The sequence below is a fragment of the Lampris incognitus genome, chromosome 2 (genome assembly GCF_029633865.1).
Source record: "Lampris incognitus isolate fLamInc1 chromosome 2, fLamInc1.hap2, whole genome shotgun sequence".
Lineage (NCBI taxonomy): Eukaryota > Metazoa > Chordata > Actinopteri > Lampriformes > Lampridae > Lampris > Lampris incognitus.
Genome location: NC_079212.1, coordinates 120,493,290 through 120,513,511, shown reverse-complemented (window position 1 = coordinate 120,513,511; position 20,222 = coordinate 120,493,290). Strand labels below are relative to the sequence as shown.

The 20,222-nt window shown below is 41.9% G+C and overlaps 1 protein-coding gene across 1 annotated transcript in view; it reads left to right on the top strand.

The window, feature by feature from the left end:
* Positions 1 to 20,222, top strand: part of LOC130133650 (band 4.1-like protein 1) — a 116,194-nt gene that overhangs the window by 67,323 nt on the left and 28,649 nt on the right. Inside the window, 9 exon segments of the mRNA XM_056302077.1 lie at positions 1,101 to 1,268; positions 7,188 to 7,292; positions 9,226 to 9,268; positions 9,562 to 9,637; positions 10,064 to 10,282; positions 10,692 to 10,779; positions 10,915 to 11,067; positions 11,907 to 12,004; positions 12,289 to 12,464. Coding sequence (XP_056158052.1) covers positions 1,101 to 1,268; positions 7,188 to 7,292; positions 9,226 to 9,268; positions 9,562 to 9,637; positions 10,064 to 10,282; positions 10,692 to 10,779; positions 10,915 to 11,067; positions 11,907 to 12,004; positions 12,289 to 12,464 — 1,126 coding nt within the window.

Below are 20,222 nucleotides of genomic sequence, written 5' to 3'. Positions count from 1 at the left end.
CCTAGTGTCCGCCACAGTATGACTTAAATATTGTCACTTCCTGGTCTTAAAGCCTGCATTGTGATAAAGTGATACCATTTTCTGAACGTATTGGATTGTTTTAGCTGAGTAAAATGAACACTGAATGCCTCTAGCTGCTTGGTCATCATATCCACATTTCTGATGATCTACTACTACTACTACTACTACTACTACTACTACTATGGCCACGCATAGCTATGGCTCTAACATCGGTAGAGCCATAGATATGCGTGGCCATAACATCGGTACACAAAAGAGCCATGCATATCTATGGCTCTGTTAGCGACGGGCGTTGGTAAACATCCGATCACAAAGAGCCACGCATATCAAAAGCTCTGACAACGGCTCCTAGAGGATAAATACTAGTCAGACTAGCCTGGTCTAGTCAGAAAGGCACGAACTGAGGAAGCGTCTTGGATGAGAGGCGAAACATCTTCACGGATATATACCAAGTCCAGTTGCACTTGATTCAACTCCTTTGGATAACCATGACCTGGATGAATGAGAACATTCACAGACTATCTATCTATCTATCTATCTATCTATCTATCTATCTATCTATCTATCTATCTATCTATCTATCTATCTATCTATCTATCTATCTATCTATCTATCTATCGCTATCTACATTGTGACATTCTTTACAAAATGGTAGGAAATATGTGGAATGAACTGCAGGTTCTAGTTGAATCCGATCAACTCTTAAAAAAAAAATCATAGCTGAACCAACTCCTGCACAAGCAAGTTCAGGGCTGGATTCAGTAAAATGTATGAACTTGTATTACATAGCTGAATAGCTGATGTTTCCATTATTTGCATAGGGTGCTTAAAATCTCAGTTTGGAATATTCACGTTGTGAGTGTACCAGTAAAATTCATCTAGGTCACTTTTATCTAAAATGAGACAATATCCCTTTATCCAGTTTGTTAAATGTAATGGTCATATGTTAGTTACTAGTCAAGTACATAAATTTGGAATTCCTCAATGTCTCTTCTTTAAAAGGTCAGCCTCGTTAAACGACTGAATTCTTTGCTTTGGTTAAACAACTGTTTGTATACAATTTTTTTTCTGTTGTAAAGGATTCAAACTCCAAGCATCTTGATGAGCATAGAGAACCAGATGACATGTCTGAGAAGACCTCTCCAAATAAACACCCCAAGTCACCCCAGAAGGGCTCAAAACGACTGAAGTTGGCTCCGTTTAAAGTGACCCTGCTGGACTCCTCTGAATATGAAGGGGAGATTGAGGTATGATGGACAATGGCTTATACTAATGTTTTTTTAACACTATTAGGTGCAGTCTACTTTGATCCAGAAATTTAATCTGTTTTGCTGTGTTGCTGTTCAATTCGGTGAACATGCAGTAATGCTGGTAACATCTCTGAGTGGCATGGTGGCCCAATGGTTAGCACTGATGCCTCACAGCAAGAACGTCTTGGGTTTGAACCCCAGGCCATCCCAGGTCCTTTCTGTGTGGAGTTTATATGTTCTCCCCATGTCTGCGTGGGTTTCCACTGGGTGCTCTGGTTTCCACCCAACATCAAAAAGACATTCATGTAGGGTTAATAATCCTGTCTGTGTCCCTGACCAAGGCAATGGAAAGAAGAACTAGAGTTGGTCCCCGGGCGCTGCAGCGGCCCACTGCTCCTACACAATAGGATGGGTTAAATGCAGAGATCACATTCACTGTAAGAATACAATTCATTGCTGGGCGTCTGGGTAGCGTGGCAGGCTATTCTGTTGCCTACCACCACAGGGATCGCCGGTTCAAATCCCCATGTTACCTCCGGCTTGGTCGTGTCTGTAGGTGGGAAGCCAGATGTGGGTATATGTCCTAGTCCCTGCACTAGTGCCTCCTCTGGTCGGTTCGGGTGCCTGTTTGGGGGGGAGGGGGAACTGGGGGGAATAGCGTGGTCCTCCCACGCACTACGTCCCCCTGGCGAAACTCCTCACTGTCAGGTGAGAAGAAGCGGCTGGTGACTCAACATGTATCGGATTAAGCATGTGGTAATCTGCAGCCCTCCTCGGATCAGCAGAGGGGGTGGAGCAGTGACTGGGACGATTCAGAAGAGTGGGGTAATTGGCTGGATGCAACTGGGGAGAAAAAGAGGGGGGAAAAAAACCATTTCGTCGTAACGATACATTGTCAAATTAAGTGGCTTTCACTTTTCATTCATTTCTTTTCAACATCAGATATACCAGGCAAAAAGGACAGCCAACAGGGTCCCTTGCTGATAGCTCACAAGTGAGCACAGCCAAAGGAATGTTACTCATTCTTTACAATGTACACAGTTACAAAGAACGGTGTAGGGAGAAAAATTCATTCCATGAGATGTTTGTTTTTATGATAACAATGTTATGTAGGACATTTCCACTTGCTGGTAAAATAAACTAGGGATTTCCATTCAAGACAGTAATTCCTTTGCTGAAGATAGGTTTGTGGAAAATGATGGATAATTATAAGGGGTATTTTTTTTTATAGCAAAAGCACAGCTCTGTCATTTCTATTTTTCGCTGGATATTGGGTGTCAGGATTCATATCCAGTTGCTTAAGTGAGGCCGTTGCTGTGTATTTGCTAGCAATGTTTGGAATCTCATTTCTGATATATGTGAGAGGAGATTTGATTTTGATTCAACTTTCCAATCTTGGCACAGAGAAGCTGTCTAGACACCCTAGTCAGGGCATCATGCTTCTGTCTGGCACCTCTGCCTCTGTGGCTGAGATGGCAGAGTTAATCAGTCTTTTCTCCAGGCTGCTCGGTGGCAGCCAGCATACGCAACGGCCCAGTAACCTTTCTGTGTCTCCGTCATCCAGGTTTCTCTCTTATACAGCATGGGACCTCAGGACTATCACACATGCTCATGGGTCAGACAATGTCCTTTATCGACCAATAGAACAGCTCAGCTTAGCACAGCTCACTGACAGGGTGTTAGGAAATCAATACTTTACATGCCTTATTGTAGGCTGCCAAGCCCAGTCGAGAAGAAAATAGAATGAATACCCGTTATTATGAGCTTTCCCCAAGGTTATGTGCGCACAACTGTGTGAAACTCTGTGTGTGTGTGTGTAATGTGTGTGTGTTTGTTCTTGTTCAGCTATATTTGTTAGAACCAATTTAGGTTAACCATCAGAGTGAGGACATTTTCCATCTTTGCAAAGTAAGGAGATTTTGGCCAGTCTTCGCTACTTCAAGGGTCTATTTTTAGGGTTGGGACTTGGGCTTAGGGTTAAAATTAGAATGAGTATGAGGTTAAGTTTCTGGGAGGTGAAGTTCAGGGTCAGGGGTAAGCCATCATAACATTTAGTTATGATGAAAGGTTACAGGCTAGGGAATGAATGTAGTCAATAATGGTCTTTACAAGTATAAAAAAACAGATGTGTGTGTGTGTGTTTGTGTGTGTGATTGCTGTACGCACAAGCGTTTGAATGCATGTGTGTGAGATTAGAATACCAGGAATGCTGCTCTTGCACCATCCTCTCACAACACATCTTGAACATTGCGACAATAGTTTGCATTGTGCTTTCAAATGCCTTTGTTTTTCAAGTGCTCTTTTTTTCTCTCTTAACAATCTCATTTCGAAATTGTTCCCTTATTCTGCTGCAGAGAATGGCTTACAAACAAACCTCTCACACCATGATTTTGTCAGTTCCCATTTATAGAACTTGTACAATGACAACACTTTGAGGGATCTTCCTATCTCTACTTTTTGGAGAAGCTTTTGTTCTTTTTCAGATTTTAATTGCCAGGGGTAAATGTCAGACCTCCTGTATCAAAACCTTCCTTCTGCTCCTGGAGCTGATAATAACAGTGTTTAGCGATTGCAAGCCACACTTCAGGGGCGCTCCCAGTGAAAGAGATTCCACATGCATTGGTTAATTAAGTCCCTCTTGTCATGAATATATATGGTTAAGCCTCCCTGTGGTCCCAAAGGAGAGAAGTGCCATGCCCTCACTTCTCACCACCCCCCCCAACACACACACACCCACACACCTCTTATCACTGGTGTGTGCTCCCAGGTCACTGTGTGTGGTAAAAGTCAGATGGGTGATACATTGAGTTGGACTATTTTTGGTTGGTCTTTGGTTGAAAAACCATGCTGCTTAATTGGTTTTTATTCATGAGAATTACTGGATCTGGGACTGCAATGTCCATGGGAAAACACCTCAGTGATGGCTAGTTGAGATTGGTTTGCGTTGTTTTGCTGGCTCTCATCAATGCCATATAGCCAGCTCTTCTTACCTCTTACACAGCCTTATACTATAAGGGCCTATTGAGAGACATGATGAGAGCTTCTAAGTGCTTCCTAAGTGTTGCTCCACCATCCCCTTACCCATAATGCAGCAAATCAGAAATGCTCTTTCAAGTCCTAGTCTTAAGATGTAGAGGAGAAAGACATGACAGCGATCATACTGCATCTATTTCCCTGGAAACCGCGTTCTCCATCTTGTCACCTCAGAGACTAGGCTCCAGGGGAAAGAAGCTCTCTTTCCAAAGTGACACATACAGTTTGCTGTATTTAATATACACCTCAGTAATTGTGAGTGTGTGTGTGTGTGTGTGTGCGCGTGCGCACACGCACATGCCAGTTTAATCAGAAGCCTTGTGCCTTTCACGATCTTGCACGAGTTCATAGGTCTTCGGGGAGGAGGGTCAAGAAATTGTCAATCATGGCTACATAAGCACTATGTGTGATGCTGGTGGTCTTGTGTTCCAAAAAGAAATATAAAAGAGAGGAGGAAAAACGATTGTGGATGCTGTTGCAGCTAGTGCTACTGGGGAATGATAACCTAGCATAGCTTAACCAGTTACTCACCGGGTTGCTTAAGTTCCTCCGCTATTTCTCACCAAAATGTATCTTTTTTTGACTCTGTCATGGTCCCCCCTCAAGGAAACATCAAAAAGGCAGGGTATTGTTGCCACTGCTCAGTGAACCTTTCCTTGGTTTCGTTGTTCCACCTGACAGAAGCAACAGCAGCATCATGTCTTGATGCATGCTCAATAATCCAGGTAAGAAAATCAAAGAAGGTTGAATCAGTTCATCTGGATAAAACGTTTATTGACTGATACGTTTCTGTCAATAAACATTGTATCCAGATGAACTGATTCAACCTTCTTTGAACAGCAGCATCTCTTTCCCTTTGCCATGTTTATTTAAGTGCACCAGAGAACACCCTGTCATCCTATTGGTCAACGTCAAGGAACATGTCGTAGGAGATATCAGACTAGGCAGGAAAATACAAAAAATTCTGACATGCCATACTCTTTGCCAAGGTGTTGTGGGGTGCCCCAGATGCAACATCACTGTTCTTCGATTATGTGACACTACACAGGGTAAAGATGCCCGCTCGTTGTTTCCGACATTCAATTGGGCACGACGCAGGAAATTTGGCGGCGACAACAAAATCGGGCTGAATTCATGTAGTCTGATCCCGGCATTACAGGTGTCATGTTCTTATGCTGGATCACCACCTTGCCGTGTTGGAGAAACTTGCCTGTATTAACGATCCCAAGAGCGATGCCGTCCAGAGCTAGGCTCCTGGTAGGGTCACCCAAGGTGGATAGGTCAAGGGGGAGGTTCCAGATGAATCGCGATCCAACAAAGACCTCAACAGCAGAACTGGTGGACGATGTCTCCAAGTCACAACGGCAGTGAAGGCGGATGAAGGCTGCAACAGAGGGTTGTCCCCAATCATCTTGGTTCTCTGTGCCATTGGACTCTGGCCACCCCCTGCCAAGGACCGTGTGGTGGCTGCAGGTACATCAGCCACGCCATGTAAAAGCTGTCATACACAGATGTCCTGCCATTATCAGAATCATGTTTATTGGCCATGTAGGTTTGGACATACATGGAATTTGACACTGGTTTTGTGGCTCTCGGTGTACTTAAAATAGAATAACAACACTACAACACAACAATCTTCAACTATATGCGTATGGATTGACTATGTACAGGTGAAATAAGAGGTAATAAAGTGCAATGGTGCAGAGAATATATCAGAGATGCTGAAATAAGTGTTAGCAGATGCTAACAGTTAGCTGTTGTGTGGCTCCAGGATCAGCCTCTTCGCCCACCTGAAGACCGAGAAGGAGGACAGTCATACTCGACCCCAAGTTACCGCCGATGATGATGACACGTGTCATTATCAAGACCATGGCTGCTGCTTCAGTTCCCTAAATTAGAAATGACATGATTTGATACGACTCATGATTTAATGGTGCAGTTTGATTTGGAGCCTTGATAAGAGGTTTTATTGTTTCATTTAAAAATCAAAGCACAAAGAATGAAATGTGACCCTGCTTAGACTAATTTCCAATCATTTGCCGGGAACATTGAATGGTTATAGTTATACTAATCATTACAGTGAGTTTTCTGAAATCTGATAATAAAAATTGGATTTAAAATGATCCCTGGTGGTGGGCCACTTCTAACATGAAAATGATAATAATATACAGTTATATATCCTCATTGGCGGCATTTATTCAAATCTGTCAGTGTTTATTAAAAGCTGGTCAATCCCCCCCCCCCCATTGTTTACATTATTTGTTTTCACCTTGGGTTGCACAGTCCCAACTACAGATAATTGTGTTTCAAACTAATTTGACCAAATACATAACTTGGTTCACAGGGCCTCCAGCAACTCCAGAAATATTTGAGTTTTGTGTACTGGAGAGACTTACTTAATGTATTGAAAGCTAAAGACTAAACTCAGAGTTTGTATTGTTCTTGACCACAACATGATGAGTGAAATGGTCACACTGAACCACAAAAGTAGCCTGGGAGATCTCTGCATACAGTGTAAGAACAATCTTCTGCTGCAGTTTAGAGTCCTTTTTCTCTGTCAAGCGTTTTATGCACTCTGACTGTAACACAACACCCAGCGGCTGAGCTGTTTTAATGTGTTATGAACCACAGAACAGAAAAGCAATCTTGACAACCACAGCTGTCTGTCTTATCAGCGCTCATATTTGGCTGCCATAATCTTCACCATCCAAAAAAAAAAAAAGAAAAAAAAAAGCCATAGGCTATCAGTAGGGACTCTGCCCCATCAGCGTTGAGGTTGTTGGTCAATATAAATTTACTTTTCTTATTTTCTTTACCATGATATACTTGCTATTCCAGATAACCTTTTCATGATTGATGTGTTATGTGTGTTTGCTTTGACAGAAACACTCTAAAGGACAGACCCTGATGGACATGGTGTGTGAACATCTCAACCTGCTGGAGAAGGACTACTTTGGTCTGAACTTTTCAGATACTGACAGCCAGAAGGTGAAGAGTAGTAAACATTAACCTCATGGGCCCAATCTGCTCGTGAAATTATTCCCTCTAAGACGATCTGAATCCTAAACGCTTGTGGTGTTGGGTGGCCAGGTCTGCCAGGGGTATAATCAGTCATGCAAGAGGGGATGAGAAATGGAAATTTCCATGTTCAGCTGTCAAGATTATGAAATGTTGGATGTTCCACTTATTAAGGCTCAATTTCTCACTGATACTTGCTGGGTTTTGAAGTGCTTAAAGATGGGCTGTTGCCCTAGAATAGTTTAATTACAGCTGATATGAGACTAATATGAATGGTCGGAGCTGTCGGCTTTCATCCGAGCTCTCTTCCTTGAGGTCTATGGTTTTGGCTGATGTTACAGTACCTAAGGGCAGGTATGCAATTGCACAACAGGCCATAGAAAATTGCTTTGGCTTTTGAAGATAGTGAAGGTGACATAGAGCAAATCTCCTTTACCATCTGGAGTGTATTCCCTGTCACCATCAACAACTTGAGTACGTTTCCGAAGCTGACATGTTGTGACTTGACGTGTGTCTGATGGGTGAGGTTTCGGATCTAGTGCAGTCTTGGGTTGTACAGTACAGACAGTGTAATGGAGGTGGGGAGGTAACCACACTAGATGTTCAAATATCCCCCCCCCCTCCAAAGTAGGGCTACTGCCTCCCACATCAGTGTGACTGGCTCTTCAAAGACCTATTTTTGAGTCCAGTCAGAGCCAAAGTCTGGGGCCTTCAAAGATATCAGCTGGAAAAAGAGCAAGACTTTAAATGTCAGTAATAAAAACCCTATACTCTATTTTTAATTCAGAAAACAATCTTCACTTAGTTTTAAAAACATCTATATCTGATTTTGCTTTATGAAGCATGCCATCTAGCATGCAATTATGCATCTAGCATCACCGGTTCATGTTATTTTTTTGCTTCTAAAAAGCAAGGAAGTGGAGAGTGCTTGACTAATTAAGTGCTCTTTGGCCCTGGCCAATATAAGATAGATTCAGCAGGATGATAAATTTGCTGTGCCTCATTTAAGTGTTTAGCAGCCCGATTAAGCACTGAAGGAGTCAGCTATGTGTATTAAAACTGTGTGTATATGTGTGCATGCGTGCATTTGTGAATGTTTGTGTGTGTTTAGGGGCATGTGTATTCCCACTACTCGTAGATCACAAATTGGCACAAACACAGCTAGACTCATACTTGCATCCAAGACAGTCACAGTGTTGCAGACTGGTTGTATATTTAAGCCTTCTACACTCCTGATTCCACAAGTGAATGGTGTGATGCTGCCTGCCAAAGAAATGTAGTAATAGAGAAATAAAGAGAAATAATATTCACCTGCTGCTTGGTATTTAGCTTTGCAAAGAACTCTACTATTTCTATGCAGTCAACTGCTTAATGCTGGATTATCTGTCATGCAAGTAGACGGAACATCAAATTTAGGTCTGTGTCTTTGTAAATTGAGGGTATGTTTTTATTTGCATGTTTTTGTCTATCGTGTCTGTTGTGTAATCCCGTGTTGAAGCTGGACATGCTTGTTTAAGAGAAGGATATAATCTACCACATGGCCTCACAAGGGAGAGCTAATGTGCACCGAACATTGCAGCCCTATTGATCCTGAGGCAAGGGAAATCAGAAATAGTGCTGCCTATGGTGAAGTAAGTCACTTCACAGATCTGATGTGTCAGAGAGCAGATAGAGAACTGGCTAGGAGTAATTTAGTGACACAATGGAGAAACAGATGCTGGAATTACAGCTCAATTTATCACACAGAACATCTCAGCAGGGGAGGACGTTCTCTCCTTTTTAACCATATGGAGAAGCTTTCATTAGGAACACTGCTGGTGATTAGAGTGGGGTTTGACAACAGGGTTTATATTAGCCATGTTTTTCAGCCTGCCTAGTGTGAATTCTCCCTCTTGTCTTTCAGAACTGGTTGGACCCCTCCAAGGAGATTAAGAAGCAGATGCGCAGTGAGTTTCTGGCACCACACTAGTTTAAATAATAAATAATGTAGCTCTAACTCTAGCTCTGAATAACTAGAGCCAGCAGTTATTTTTCTGAAGACGCTGATAATTGGATTTGTTGTTTATAATTGATACTGACAAAATTGTTGTGTTGGACACAGTTCAGTCACTACCTCTGGATTCCATTTTTGTGCAGTTTTCCCACCAGTGATAATGTGGTACACAGATGTACATTTCATGTATCATGTCATGTATCATGACTGTTATTTCATCAGTGCTCATTGCAATCTCTCCTTCAGACTCTCCATGGCAGTTTGCCTTTGCTGTAAAGTTCTACCCTCCAGACCCCTCCCAGCTCACTGAGGATATTACCAGGTAGACAATGGTACCTGCAGGAACCAACTGTAAAACACACACACACACACACACACACACACACACACACACACACACACACACATACACACACACACACACACACACTAACAGTTCCAACCATTACAACTTTACAAGCTTTGCTTTCTCTTGCTCTTCCGATTTTATCAACTAAAAAAAGAAATGGTTGCATGGCTGACAGTTTTATGAATGAGAATGTGCTTACATAAAAAGTATTGTAACAATTTACATGGCATGTTTGCTCCTCTCCTTTCAGAGGATTGCAACTGGAATGCTTCTCGCTGCCTTATTCCTAACTGCCATGGAGTAACTACGCTGAGTTCTTGTTGGAGCTTGCTTTAGCTGAGGCCTGTTTGACTGCCAAAACCCTTCTTTCCTCACCCCAACCCCTTCCTTTTCTGTCAGATATTACCTGTGTCTTCAGCTGAGAGATGACATGCTGTCAGGTCGGCTGCCATGCTCCTTTGTCACCCACGCCCTCCTTGGCTCGTACGCTGTTCAGGCCGAGCTGGGGGACTACGACCAGGATGACCACGGCTCCGACTATGTCAGTGACTTCCGCTTTGCCCCCAACCAGACCCGCGAGCTAGAAGAGAGGGTGATGGAACTCCATCGGAATTACAAGTGTGCACCAGCTGGCCCTGTTATTGCTTTTGCCAGAGTTGATGTCTATAGATAGTCCCTTGTATGACAGACTGATCAGGTGGCATCAAGTCAAAACAGCCCAGCATGCACTGGCTGATAGATGTCACATTTACCCTAGCATCCATCATTGCCATGTAAACCACTGGGGGCTTGCCAATGTGTCAACCCTGTCTCATTCTGAGGGTCTCTGTCATGTTTTGATTTGGCATTGGTTGTTGGTGCATCCTTAGTCTTGTTCTTGTAGGATGAAGGGGAGGAATTTAGAATGGAATACATCAGCCAAAATACCAATATATTTATTCTCCAACTTTGGGGCAAAACATCTTTATTTGTGATTTGACAAGACCTGGGATTGTTGGTTATGGATGTTATCTTTACCTTGCCACAGGGGTATGACTCCAGCAGAGGCTGAAATTAACTTCCTGGAGAATGCAAAGAAGCTATCTATGTATGGGGTGGACCTCCATCATGCCAAGGTGAGCTATTATAATCCTGAGTTAAACTTAATCCGAATATACGTGGGTTTCAAATATTTATAGGGACATTATCCTCTTTGTGTTCTTCTGTTTATGAATCCTTTCTAATTCTCTGTTGTCCCACGGCTGCTGCAGGATTCTGAAGGAATTGAAATAATGTTGGGTGTCTGTGCCAATGGCCTACTGATTTACCGTGATAGGCTGAGGATTAACCGGTTTGCCTGGCCAAAGATCCTCAAGATCTCCTACAAGAGGAGTAACTTCTACATCAAGATTCGTCCTGGAGAGGTAGGCAAAATGGTCCAAAAAGACAAGTAAGCCATTATCACAGGATTTACCGAAAAGCAACATAGATCAGTCTATCAGTTATTGTCAAAAAATGGGGAATGCAACCAGTTATAGAATGTGTAGGATGTGTGGTCATTATAGTTTTGCTCCTGTGCAGAGTTTTAGGGTCTCTAGCCTGGCTCTGCTCTTTGTGGCATGCAGTGCTGCAGCTTATCGTCCATACTGAGCTTCAGTGTGACAGGCTGTCTGGGCCAGGCCCAGTCAAGTGACAGAGCCCCACAGTGAGCCTGTTATTGAGCCAAATAAAGAGCCCCTTTAACAGAGCTGGTGCAGCTGCATCAACAGCCAGAATAGAGGGATAAAGAGTATAAATATAGAGCCATGAAATGCCTTCCTCCTGTTTGCTCCCAATGTCTGCAAAATTGTATGTTATCCTCTGTGTCTTGATCTGCTCCTTTCTGCCCATTAGCCAGTTTTAAGCTCATTTAGAAGTGAATCCATGCTGTAATGTAAATGAATTTACCCAATTATTGCTATCAAGGTTTTAACTGTAATATGGTGGTGTTTTTTTTTTAAGTTTTACTCTTGAAAATTGTCTTTAATGATAATCAGACTGATTAATTTATATGCTGGAATCACTATATATAGACATCGTAAGCAATGGGTTTATGGGTTGTTTTAAATTGTGCTCTGCCTCTGGTACCAAGGGGAGGACAGTGAGTAGCTTTGCAGTAAATAACAACACTACCATATGTACACATCTATCATTTCTTGTATACCCTTCCCTGCCAACCTTTTTCTTTCGCACATTTATTTTTGTGTCTTTCTTCTTCCTCTAGTATGAACAGTTTGAAAGTACTATTGGCTTTAAGCTTCCCAACCACAGAGCTGCCAAGAGACTGTGGAAGGTCTGCATTGAGCACCACACGTTCTTCAGGTAGGAATCAATCTCAACTCGGGGTTAGAAAGTCTCCTATTCAGTTCCTATAACAGCAAAGAGGATATTTTCATGGTACTGCCCTATTAAGAATTACTAACCCTCTTCTGATAAAAAAAAGAAAAAAAAGATTTATGCCATATTTATTAGCTGCAGGCATGATGTAGGTGCAAGGATACAGCTCCTACACTGAATAAAAATATTTTGCTCCATTTGTTAGTACATCATAAGCAATTATTTACATCCGTACTGTGATTCATGCAGATTAAACATAATTTCTCCAGGTTAGTGTCTCCAGAACCACCTCCTAAGGGCTTCCTGGTGATGGGCTCTAAATTCCGCTACAGTGGGAGGACACAGGCCCAGACCAGACAGGCCAGTGCTCTCATTGACCGACCTGCTCCACATTTCGAGCGCTCCACCAGCAAAAGGTACCTGCTATCTCGGAGCTTAGATGGAGGTGAGTACCAAAACCATACTCAGTTTTATCTCTACACAGGATATTATGCAACATTGCTAAAGAGAACAAAAACCTGTACTAACCTACAAATAGTTACCATATAAGAAATTAAGATAGGCACATATTCATTTCCTTAAACGAAATGTTGCAGGATTATATGCAGGGTGCAACCCATTAGGGAACCACAGGGTGTTGGGCTCTGATAATTTTTAAATGTTGCTCCTGGGCTCAAAAACAACTACTTGCATCAACAAGCAATAAGTAGAAATGTCAAAGAAATTGCAACTGATGCTACATACAAAGCAAGCACCAGCAAACAAAAATTCTGCTTTCAAAAAAATTCTGGCTAGATGATATCCAAGTGCTTATTGTAACTATGACCACAAACAAAGCAAAAACTAGCACACATTACCGATCTCATAAACTAAGGATGTTTACTTCAGTGACTGTATCCTCCAGTCTGAATACCTCATAGCCACTTACTGGTTTCTGCCTCACACATAACCTTTACTGTGCAAAAATGCCTCCTCCAATATAGTGCTACAATACATTTTGTTGCAACCCTCATCATCATATTTCCACAGGGTGCATTCTAGTTTCCCATCCCCACTGCTCTTTCTCTGTGGAAGGATCAGAATATCTCGGTATTTTCCTTTTATATGCTTCATCTACCACGTCCTCCCTTGGCAATATGATCCAAAGTTCAAAATGTGTTATTTGGCAGACCATGACATCAATTCTGTGCTTAAATTATTGCTCAGTAATTCCTATGGGATTTTCCCCCCCTAAATCTCCTGACCAAAACCAGCCTATACTCACCTTTGTCCTTGTCTTAAGTGTGGCAGTTCTGAGACATAAGAGACAAGTCTTGATCTACTTGTACTACTATATACTAACTGCATGCATGTTAATCCATGGACCTTGCTTTTGCTTTGGAGTCTGCCATGGCATACATTACTGTTTCCTTTGGGCTTTGTATTTGGTCCACATTCATTTTTTTTTTTTAATTTGCCCTACTCTGTTTATTTTGTCACAGCTAAGAAGTCCCATTACGCTATCGTCCCTAGTTGCAACCTCCTTGAAGTATAGCGATACACATCCTTATGTCTGAGCACTTACCAGCCATCCATCCATTATCCAAACCGCTTATCCTACGTAGGGTTGCGGGAAGCTGGAGCCTATCCCAGCAGTCAATGGGCGGCAGGCGGAGAGGCACCCTGGACAGGCCTCTTACCATGCCACTTACCACCATTTACCATGCCTTTTGAATATTTTTCTTGGACTCTGTTTCCACCCTGCTAAAACAGGTGCTGCTTTAGACTTCTGCCAGTCACGTACAACCTTGACTTGACAAATTTAAATCCAGTAGCAAGCTTAGATAAGCGGTAACTTTAGCCTAGATATACGTAGGTAGTTCAAGAATCTCTTTCTCCTGCAAAGCCCATAACTACAGAGCCCATAACTAACTGCTGTCTCCACTTTTGTAATGGTATTGTTAGTTGCACACTGTGAAGGACCATTTTTTTCTTAACAATATATTTACTGGTTTTCAGTTTGCAAATCACATCAAATTGTACATCAACAGTACAGAACACAGCAAACATTTTTCGCCCTGTTCTCCCTCCCATACCTCAATCCCTAACAACTTAAGTACAAAAAAGAAAGTTATATAAAATAAATAAAAGTAACGAGAAGGAAAAAAAAAAGAAAGGAAAAAAAAACACAAAAACGAAAGAAGATTTAAAGGGTGTTTTTCTGGTCAATGTACACAATCATATAAAGCTACCCTACTCCGCCAGAGCTTGTTCTTGCTGAAGCAAGTTGCCAACATTAACATTGTGCCTTAAGAAGTACATAAAGGGTCCCCAGATATCATCAAAAACATTTTGTTTACGTCTAACAATATACGTTATCTTTTCCATTGACATGTTTGACGCCATTTCTTTGATCCACATTCCAATTCTTGGTCCATCAACATTTTTCCAATTAAGAGCAATTATACGTTTAGCTCGTAATACACATGTCTATGAACCTGAACTCACTGCTTCATGAATGTGAGTTGGTAGGATATATACCAAGAATAAAAAGCTTGGGATCCAGGGGTAATTTCTTTGATAAAATTTGATAAATCATATTAATAGCATCTTGCCAAAAGGTTTTCACTTTCATACATTCCCATATACATTGATATAGTGTTCCTATTGTTTCCTTACACATGATGCAAGTATCAGGAATGTTATCATTAAACTTGTGTAATTTAACAGGCATTATGTATGTCCGCATCAACCATTTATACTGGATAAGTTTCAAGCCACTGCTGATTGTCTGGCTCTGTGCCTCCTTACATACCTCGCTCCAGTCTTCTGAAGATATTTCCTCCCCTATATCTTCTTCCCATAATCTCAGTTTTGATTCAGATGAATCATCAGATCCGGACACAAACAAGTCATACAAAGTTGAAATTAAACCTATATCATAACAATGTCTTGTGACTGCTACCTCTAATGTAGAAATGCCAGGTTTATCTAATGAATGATTTTGAGATGAGGATATAAAGCTCCTAAATTGAAGATATTTGAAAAAAATGATTCTTTGGAATGTCATATTTGGTTGATATTTCTGCAAAGGACATAAATACTTCCTCTTCACTGTACATGTCTTGCACTTTCCTTAACCGCTTTTCAGCCCACATTCGAAATCCTGTATCACTTTTCCCTGGTTTAAAATTGGCATTACCCCAAATAGGACTGAAGCGTGACCAGGAAGAGTTTATATTCAAATATTTACAAGTGTCAAACCAAACATCAATCATATTCTATATAATAGCGTTCTCTGTATTTTTCCTCAGGTATTTACGATCTGCTGAATACAAATATAAGTGCCATGGTAATCTTGGTGTAACAGAAGAGGATTCCAAATCCAACCAAGCAGGGGGGGGGGTTCCGGATGAAAAATAAAACATAATGGACCGCAGTTGAGCGGCCCAGTAATACCATTGGAATTTTGGGCATTTAAGGCCCCCTCGGTCATATGGTAGATAGAGTGAAGATAGATGTAATCTGGGATGCTTATTTTGCCAAATAAAGTTGGTAAACAATTTCTTGATTCTAGTAAACAAAGATGAGGGAGGGGGCAGGGGGATATTCTGGAACAAATAAAGAAATTTAGGGAGTGTGTTCATTTCTAGAATATTTATCCTGCTAATCATTGAAATCGGTAAAGATGTCCAACGTTCTATTGATGAGATACTAGCTTCCAGAATTGGGTCATAATTTATCTGAGCAATCTTATTCACCTCAGGGACAATTTTTATTTCCAAATATGTGAAATTATCCGTTGAATTGAAAGTAGAAGCATTAACATGGCTATTTTTCCTCTCTGATTCATTAAGTAGCATTATAGATGATTTTGAATGATTAGCTTTATATCCAGATATTTTTCCAAATGTTTCAATAAGACCTAGGAGTGCGGGGATAGAGCTATGTAGATTTTTTAGGAGCAGAATTACATCATCGGCAAAGAGTGCTATTTTATGTTCTAAATGACCTTCTTGAATTCCATAAATTTCACTGTGCATCCTCACCGCTATAGCAAATGGTTCTATCGCAAGGATAAAAAGCAATGGTGATAAAGGACTCCCTTGCTGGCAACTTCTAGAGATTTTAAAAGGTTTAGAAATCATACTATTAGTCAGAACTTCCGCAGTAAGCCCAGTACAGAGCAATCTAACCCATTTACAAAATATATCGCCAAAGCGGGAAAGCACCTCAAACAGATAAAGCCATTCAACACGGTCAAAGGCTTTCTCGGCATCAAGTGAGAGTAAGGCCATGTCTGTTGCCTCTCTCTGGCTGTGTAAAATATTGAGTACTCGTCTGACATTATGAAAGCCCTGTCTACCTTGGATAAATCCGTTTTGGTCTTGCCCCACCGCCTGAGGAAGCAAATTCTCCAATCTTCTTGCAAGAACTTTACAGAGTATTTTTGTATCTGAATTTAAAAGGCTAATTGGATGCATATTTTCATATTTTGTGTTTGGTTTGCCTGGCTTTGGAAGTAGTGTGATTAGGGCACCCCGCGTGGATGTGGGGAGAAGACCTTTCTCAATGGGCTAAATGGTCCTGTGAAGGACCATTTAGCCACAGGACCATTTAGCCCAGAAAACAGATCAGACTGCAATCATCCAAAATTTAACCTAACGGCCACCTTGATGTCGTCTCATGCGTCTTGCTATCTCCTGCCAAGGTAATTAAGCTTATCTTTATAATTCAAAGTCACATCAAACCACATTCATCAGCTTTTGACAGGCTTCCCTGAAACTGTTTTGATTCCTTCCTCATGTATGTAAATCTTTTTTTTGTTGTTGCTAATTTCCCCTTGACAGCGGAGATGATTCTTGACTTACTCTTTTCAGCTTCCAAACTGTGATTCATCATTTTTTTTAAGCGCTGCTTTAGTAGTCATAGCTGTCCTATCATCGATTTAAATCCTAATGGGTGAGTGCTACTGCTCTCTTTGCTTCCTTTCGATGCTCTGTTGATTGCCACCATCGCGTCACAGGGAAGTCATAGGGAAAATCATTATTTCCACCAAGCAGTAGCCTGGAGGGGAATATGCGTTTGGTCGCATGTGCACATGCATGCATGTCTGTCCGTGGCTAATCTCGCAAACTACTGGACCTATCGGCCTACTAATTTTTTGTGCTCAGTTATGAGTGTATGATAAAGAACCGCTTGTGGTTGCTGTGATTCAAAACCTTTGAAAGACGTTTGTTCTCGCTATCGCCGCTCTCTCTCTTCATTCCCTCTAGTAGTTTTGTGTCGTTCGCGAAAGATTCTTTTGGGTGAACGAACTGAATCACTTCGGTTAGTTCAGTTTAGCTCATATTGCATCATTTTACATGCTCCGAGTCCTGTCCCTGCACTCATTTATATTCTGTGTGTGCTCTCATGATAAAGATAGCAAAATGACGCCATAAACTCATAGTCAGTTGCAAGCGAACATGCAGGGAGGGGTACAATCACTGAGTGAATCAAGTCATTCCTTTGCAGGAGAAATGGGGTGTGTTCAAGACAGCAAATGCATAGCTTATTCAGGTTGCTAACACTTAGCTGCAATGATTCCACAACATTGGCCTTGGACTGCAATCCACATATGACATTGTCTAGATTGATATTGTATGCATGGGCTAACATTTAACGTTACTGCGCACATGCACACACACACACACTAGAGCTGTGAACGAATGCCAAAAATAGGCCTCGAACGAATAACGAATATTACACACTGAGGTTCGAATGGCATTCGAATACCTTGAATTTGCATATCACCCCCAAAAATCAATACAGAGAGAGTAAGTCTATTGTAGCCCGTGTTTTTATTAACAGCATATTTATGACAACATACAACTCCAGCACATTGTCCGCACATATTAGTCCAAAAACTGTTGTTGAGCACCCCTAAACATAAAATAAATCTGACTAGGAAAAGGCCAGATGATGTTAACTAGGGCCTACTCTAAGTAACATACAAGTAAAATAAATCTGACTAGGAAAAGGCCAGATGGTGTTAACGAATTTACCGTAAGTAACATAGGCATAGTAAATTATCCATGACCCACGGGGCTTAAAAAAATAAAATCAAGAGTCCTACTCACTGTAGTAGTATAAGAAGTTGTGCTAATAGTGGTTTGCGAGAAAAACCAAAGCGTCCACGTGTTCAGACTCGAGAGCGCTCCTTTTTTTGGTGACTATGTTTCCCGCATCAGCTGACACCGCCGCTTGCTGTTCCGATGCCCTCTTGATCATGTCATATGTACTGTTCCACCTGGTTGGGCAGTCGTTGATGAGCAAAAGGGGTGTCAACCCCAGAAGTCGTTGTTTCTCTTCGAGAAGGCACTTGTCGGTCGGGGATTTGTGGAAATGTGTGGCTGCTGCTTTCAGTCGGCTTATGGCCGTTTCGATGGCTCTGACAGCGAGGCCTTTACGCACAGCCAAGTTGGCAGTGTGCGCAACGCATGGCACGTTCACAGTCTCCAGATGCGTCTCGACTGCATTTACATAGTTCGCCGCGTTATCGGTAGTGACAGCAATCAGGTGCTCCTTTGTGATACCGTATTCATCCAAGATGGATTGAATGCACGCGCCTACATTCTCTGCTGTGTGGCTCTCCTTGAGCTCTTTCGTTTTGAGAACGGGTTCATGTAGTTCCCAGTCCTCGTCTATCCAATGGGCCGTCACTGTTACAAATGACTTGGTTGCGGTAGAGGTCCATCCGTCTGTGGTTATTGCGATATAAGTGTCTTTCAGTGTTGAAAAAACCCACAAAACTTGTGGGTTTTTTCGATGCGAGTTGTGACAGTGGCACGACAGGGTACCTTGTACCTTGGTTCAAGTTCCTCACTATATGCCCTGAATCCTACCCCTTCAACGGTGCTGATGGGCCTCATGTCTTTGCATATGTGATACACCAGTTTCTGGGTGCACGCTTCTTGTTTCGCAGCAGATAAGGTGGGCGTTCTTGTAAAGTTGTCCAGGCGTTGTTGCTTGGCCTGGGCAGGAGTTGACGTACCGGTAAACGTTACGGAATCGTCTGCTAGCTTTTCGGGATGTTTAGCATCGAGATGATTGCTCAGGTTGGTAGTGGTGGTGCGGTAGGACAGTTCTGTCTTGCATATTTTGCAAACAACTTTGTCACGGGTTCTCTCTTCGATTTTCCCATTAACAGCCCAAAACCCAAAGAATTTCCATACGTAACTTCTCAGATGTTGTGGAGTATGAATGACTCTCGCAGGAGATGTGCTAGTGCTAGTGCTAGCGCTTGGGTCACAGCCAACGTTCTTCTCGGATTCCGCCATTTCCTGTGTTCTATGAGCCCGCCCGCTCGGCGTGGGAACTGACAAGAGCTTTTTAATTTCCGGTTTTACTACGGATGTAGGCTATGCTTATTTTCATAAAATACGTTTCACGAAACCATCATTTATTTCCATTTAAACGTGTGTGCATTAATAATAATAATATTAATAAGGGGGAAAATATATTAAAAAAATATATTACAAAAAATCGAATTTCATATTTTCATATTCAAATTCGAATATTATTACCATAATTCGAATGTACATTCGAATTTCAAATGCTATCTGACAGGCCTAACACACACACACACACACGCAGACACACACACACACACATACACAAACAACGAAGTAGGAATTAGTACCAAATATTTGAATAATTAGGTGACGTGAAAATAAATGTAAACAAGAAGTCGATCATTAACTGCTGATCTCAGCAAAGGAGAACTTGAGGAACTCTGGATGAACCAAAAACAGTTTGCCTTATTCACCTCACCTCACCACATGAAAGTGCCATAGTTTCTATTTTTAAAACTCTGCTATAAAAATACAATTTCAAGTTTGGGATTAATGACCACAGAGTCAGGACCTCGGTTTAACGTCTCATCCAAAGGACATGGTCTGCTATAGCACAGTGTCCCCGTCACTGCACTGAGACATTGGCATTTGATACTTATCGCAAAGAGTAGGGGGTTCCCTGGTATCCTGGCAAAATTCCCAACTTGGCTCTCTCCATCTGGCCACCTAATCCCCCCCCCCCCATTTAATTGGCTCAATGATTCCTCCCTCTCCACCTCAAGTTGATGCGTAGTGAGTGTTCTGGCACAAAATGGCTACCGTGCATCACCCAGCTGGGTGCTGCACATTGGTGGCGGTTGAAGTGAGTTACCCCCTTTCCGATGGTA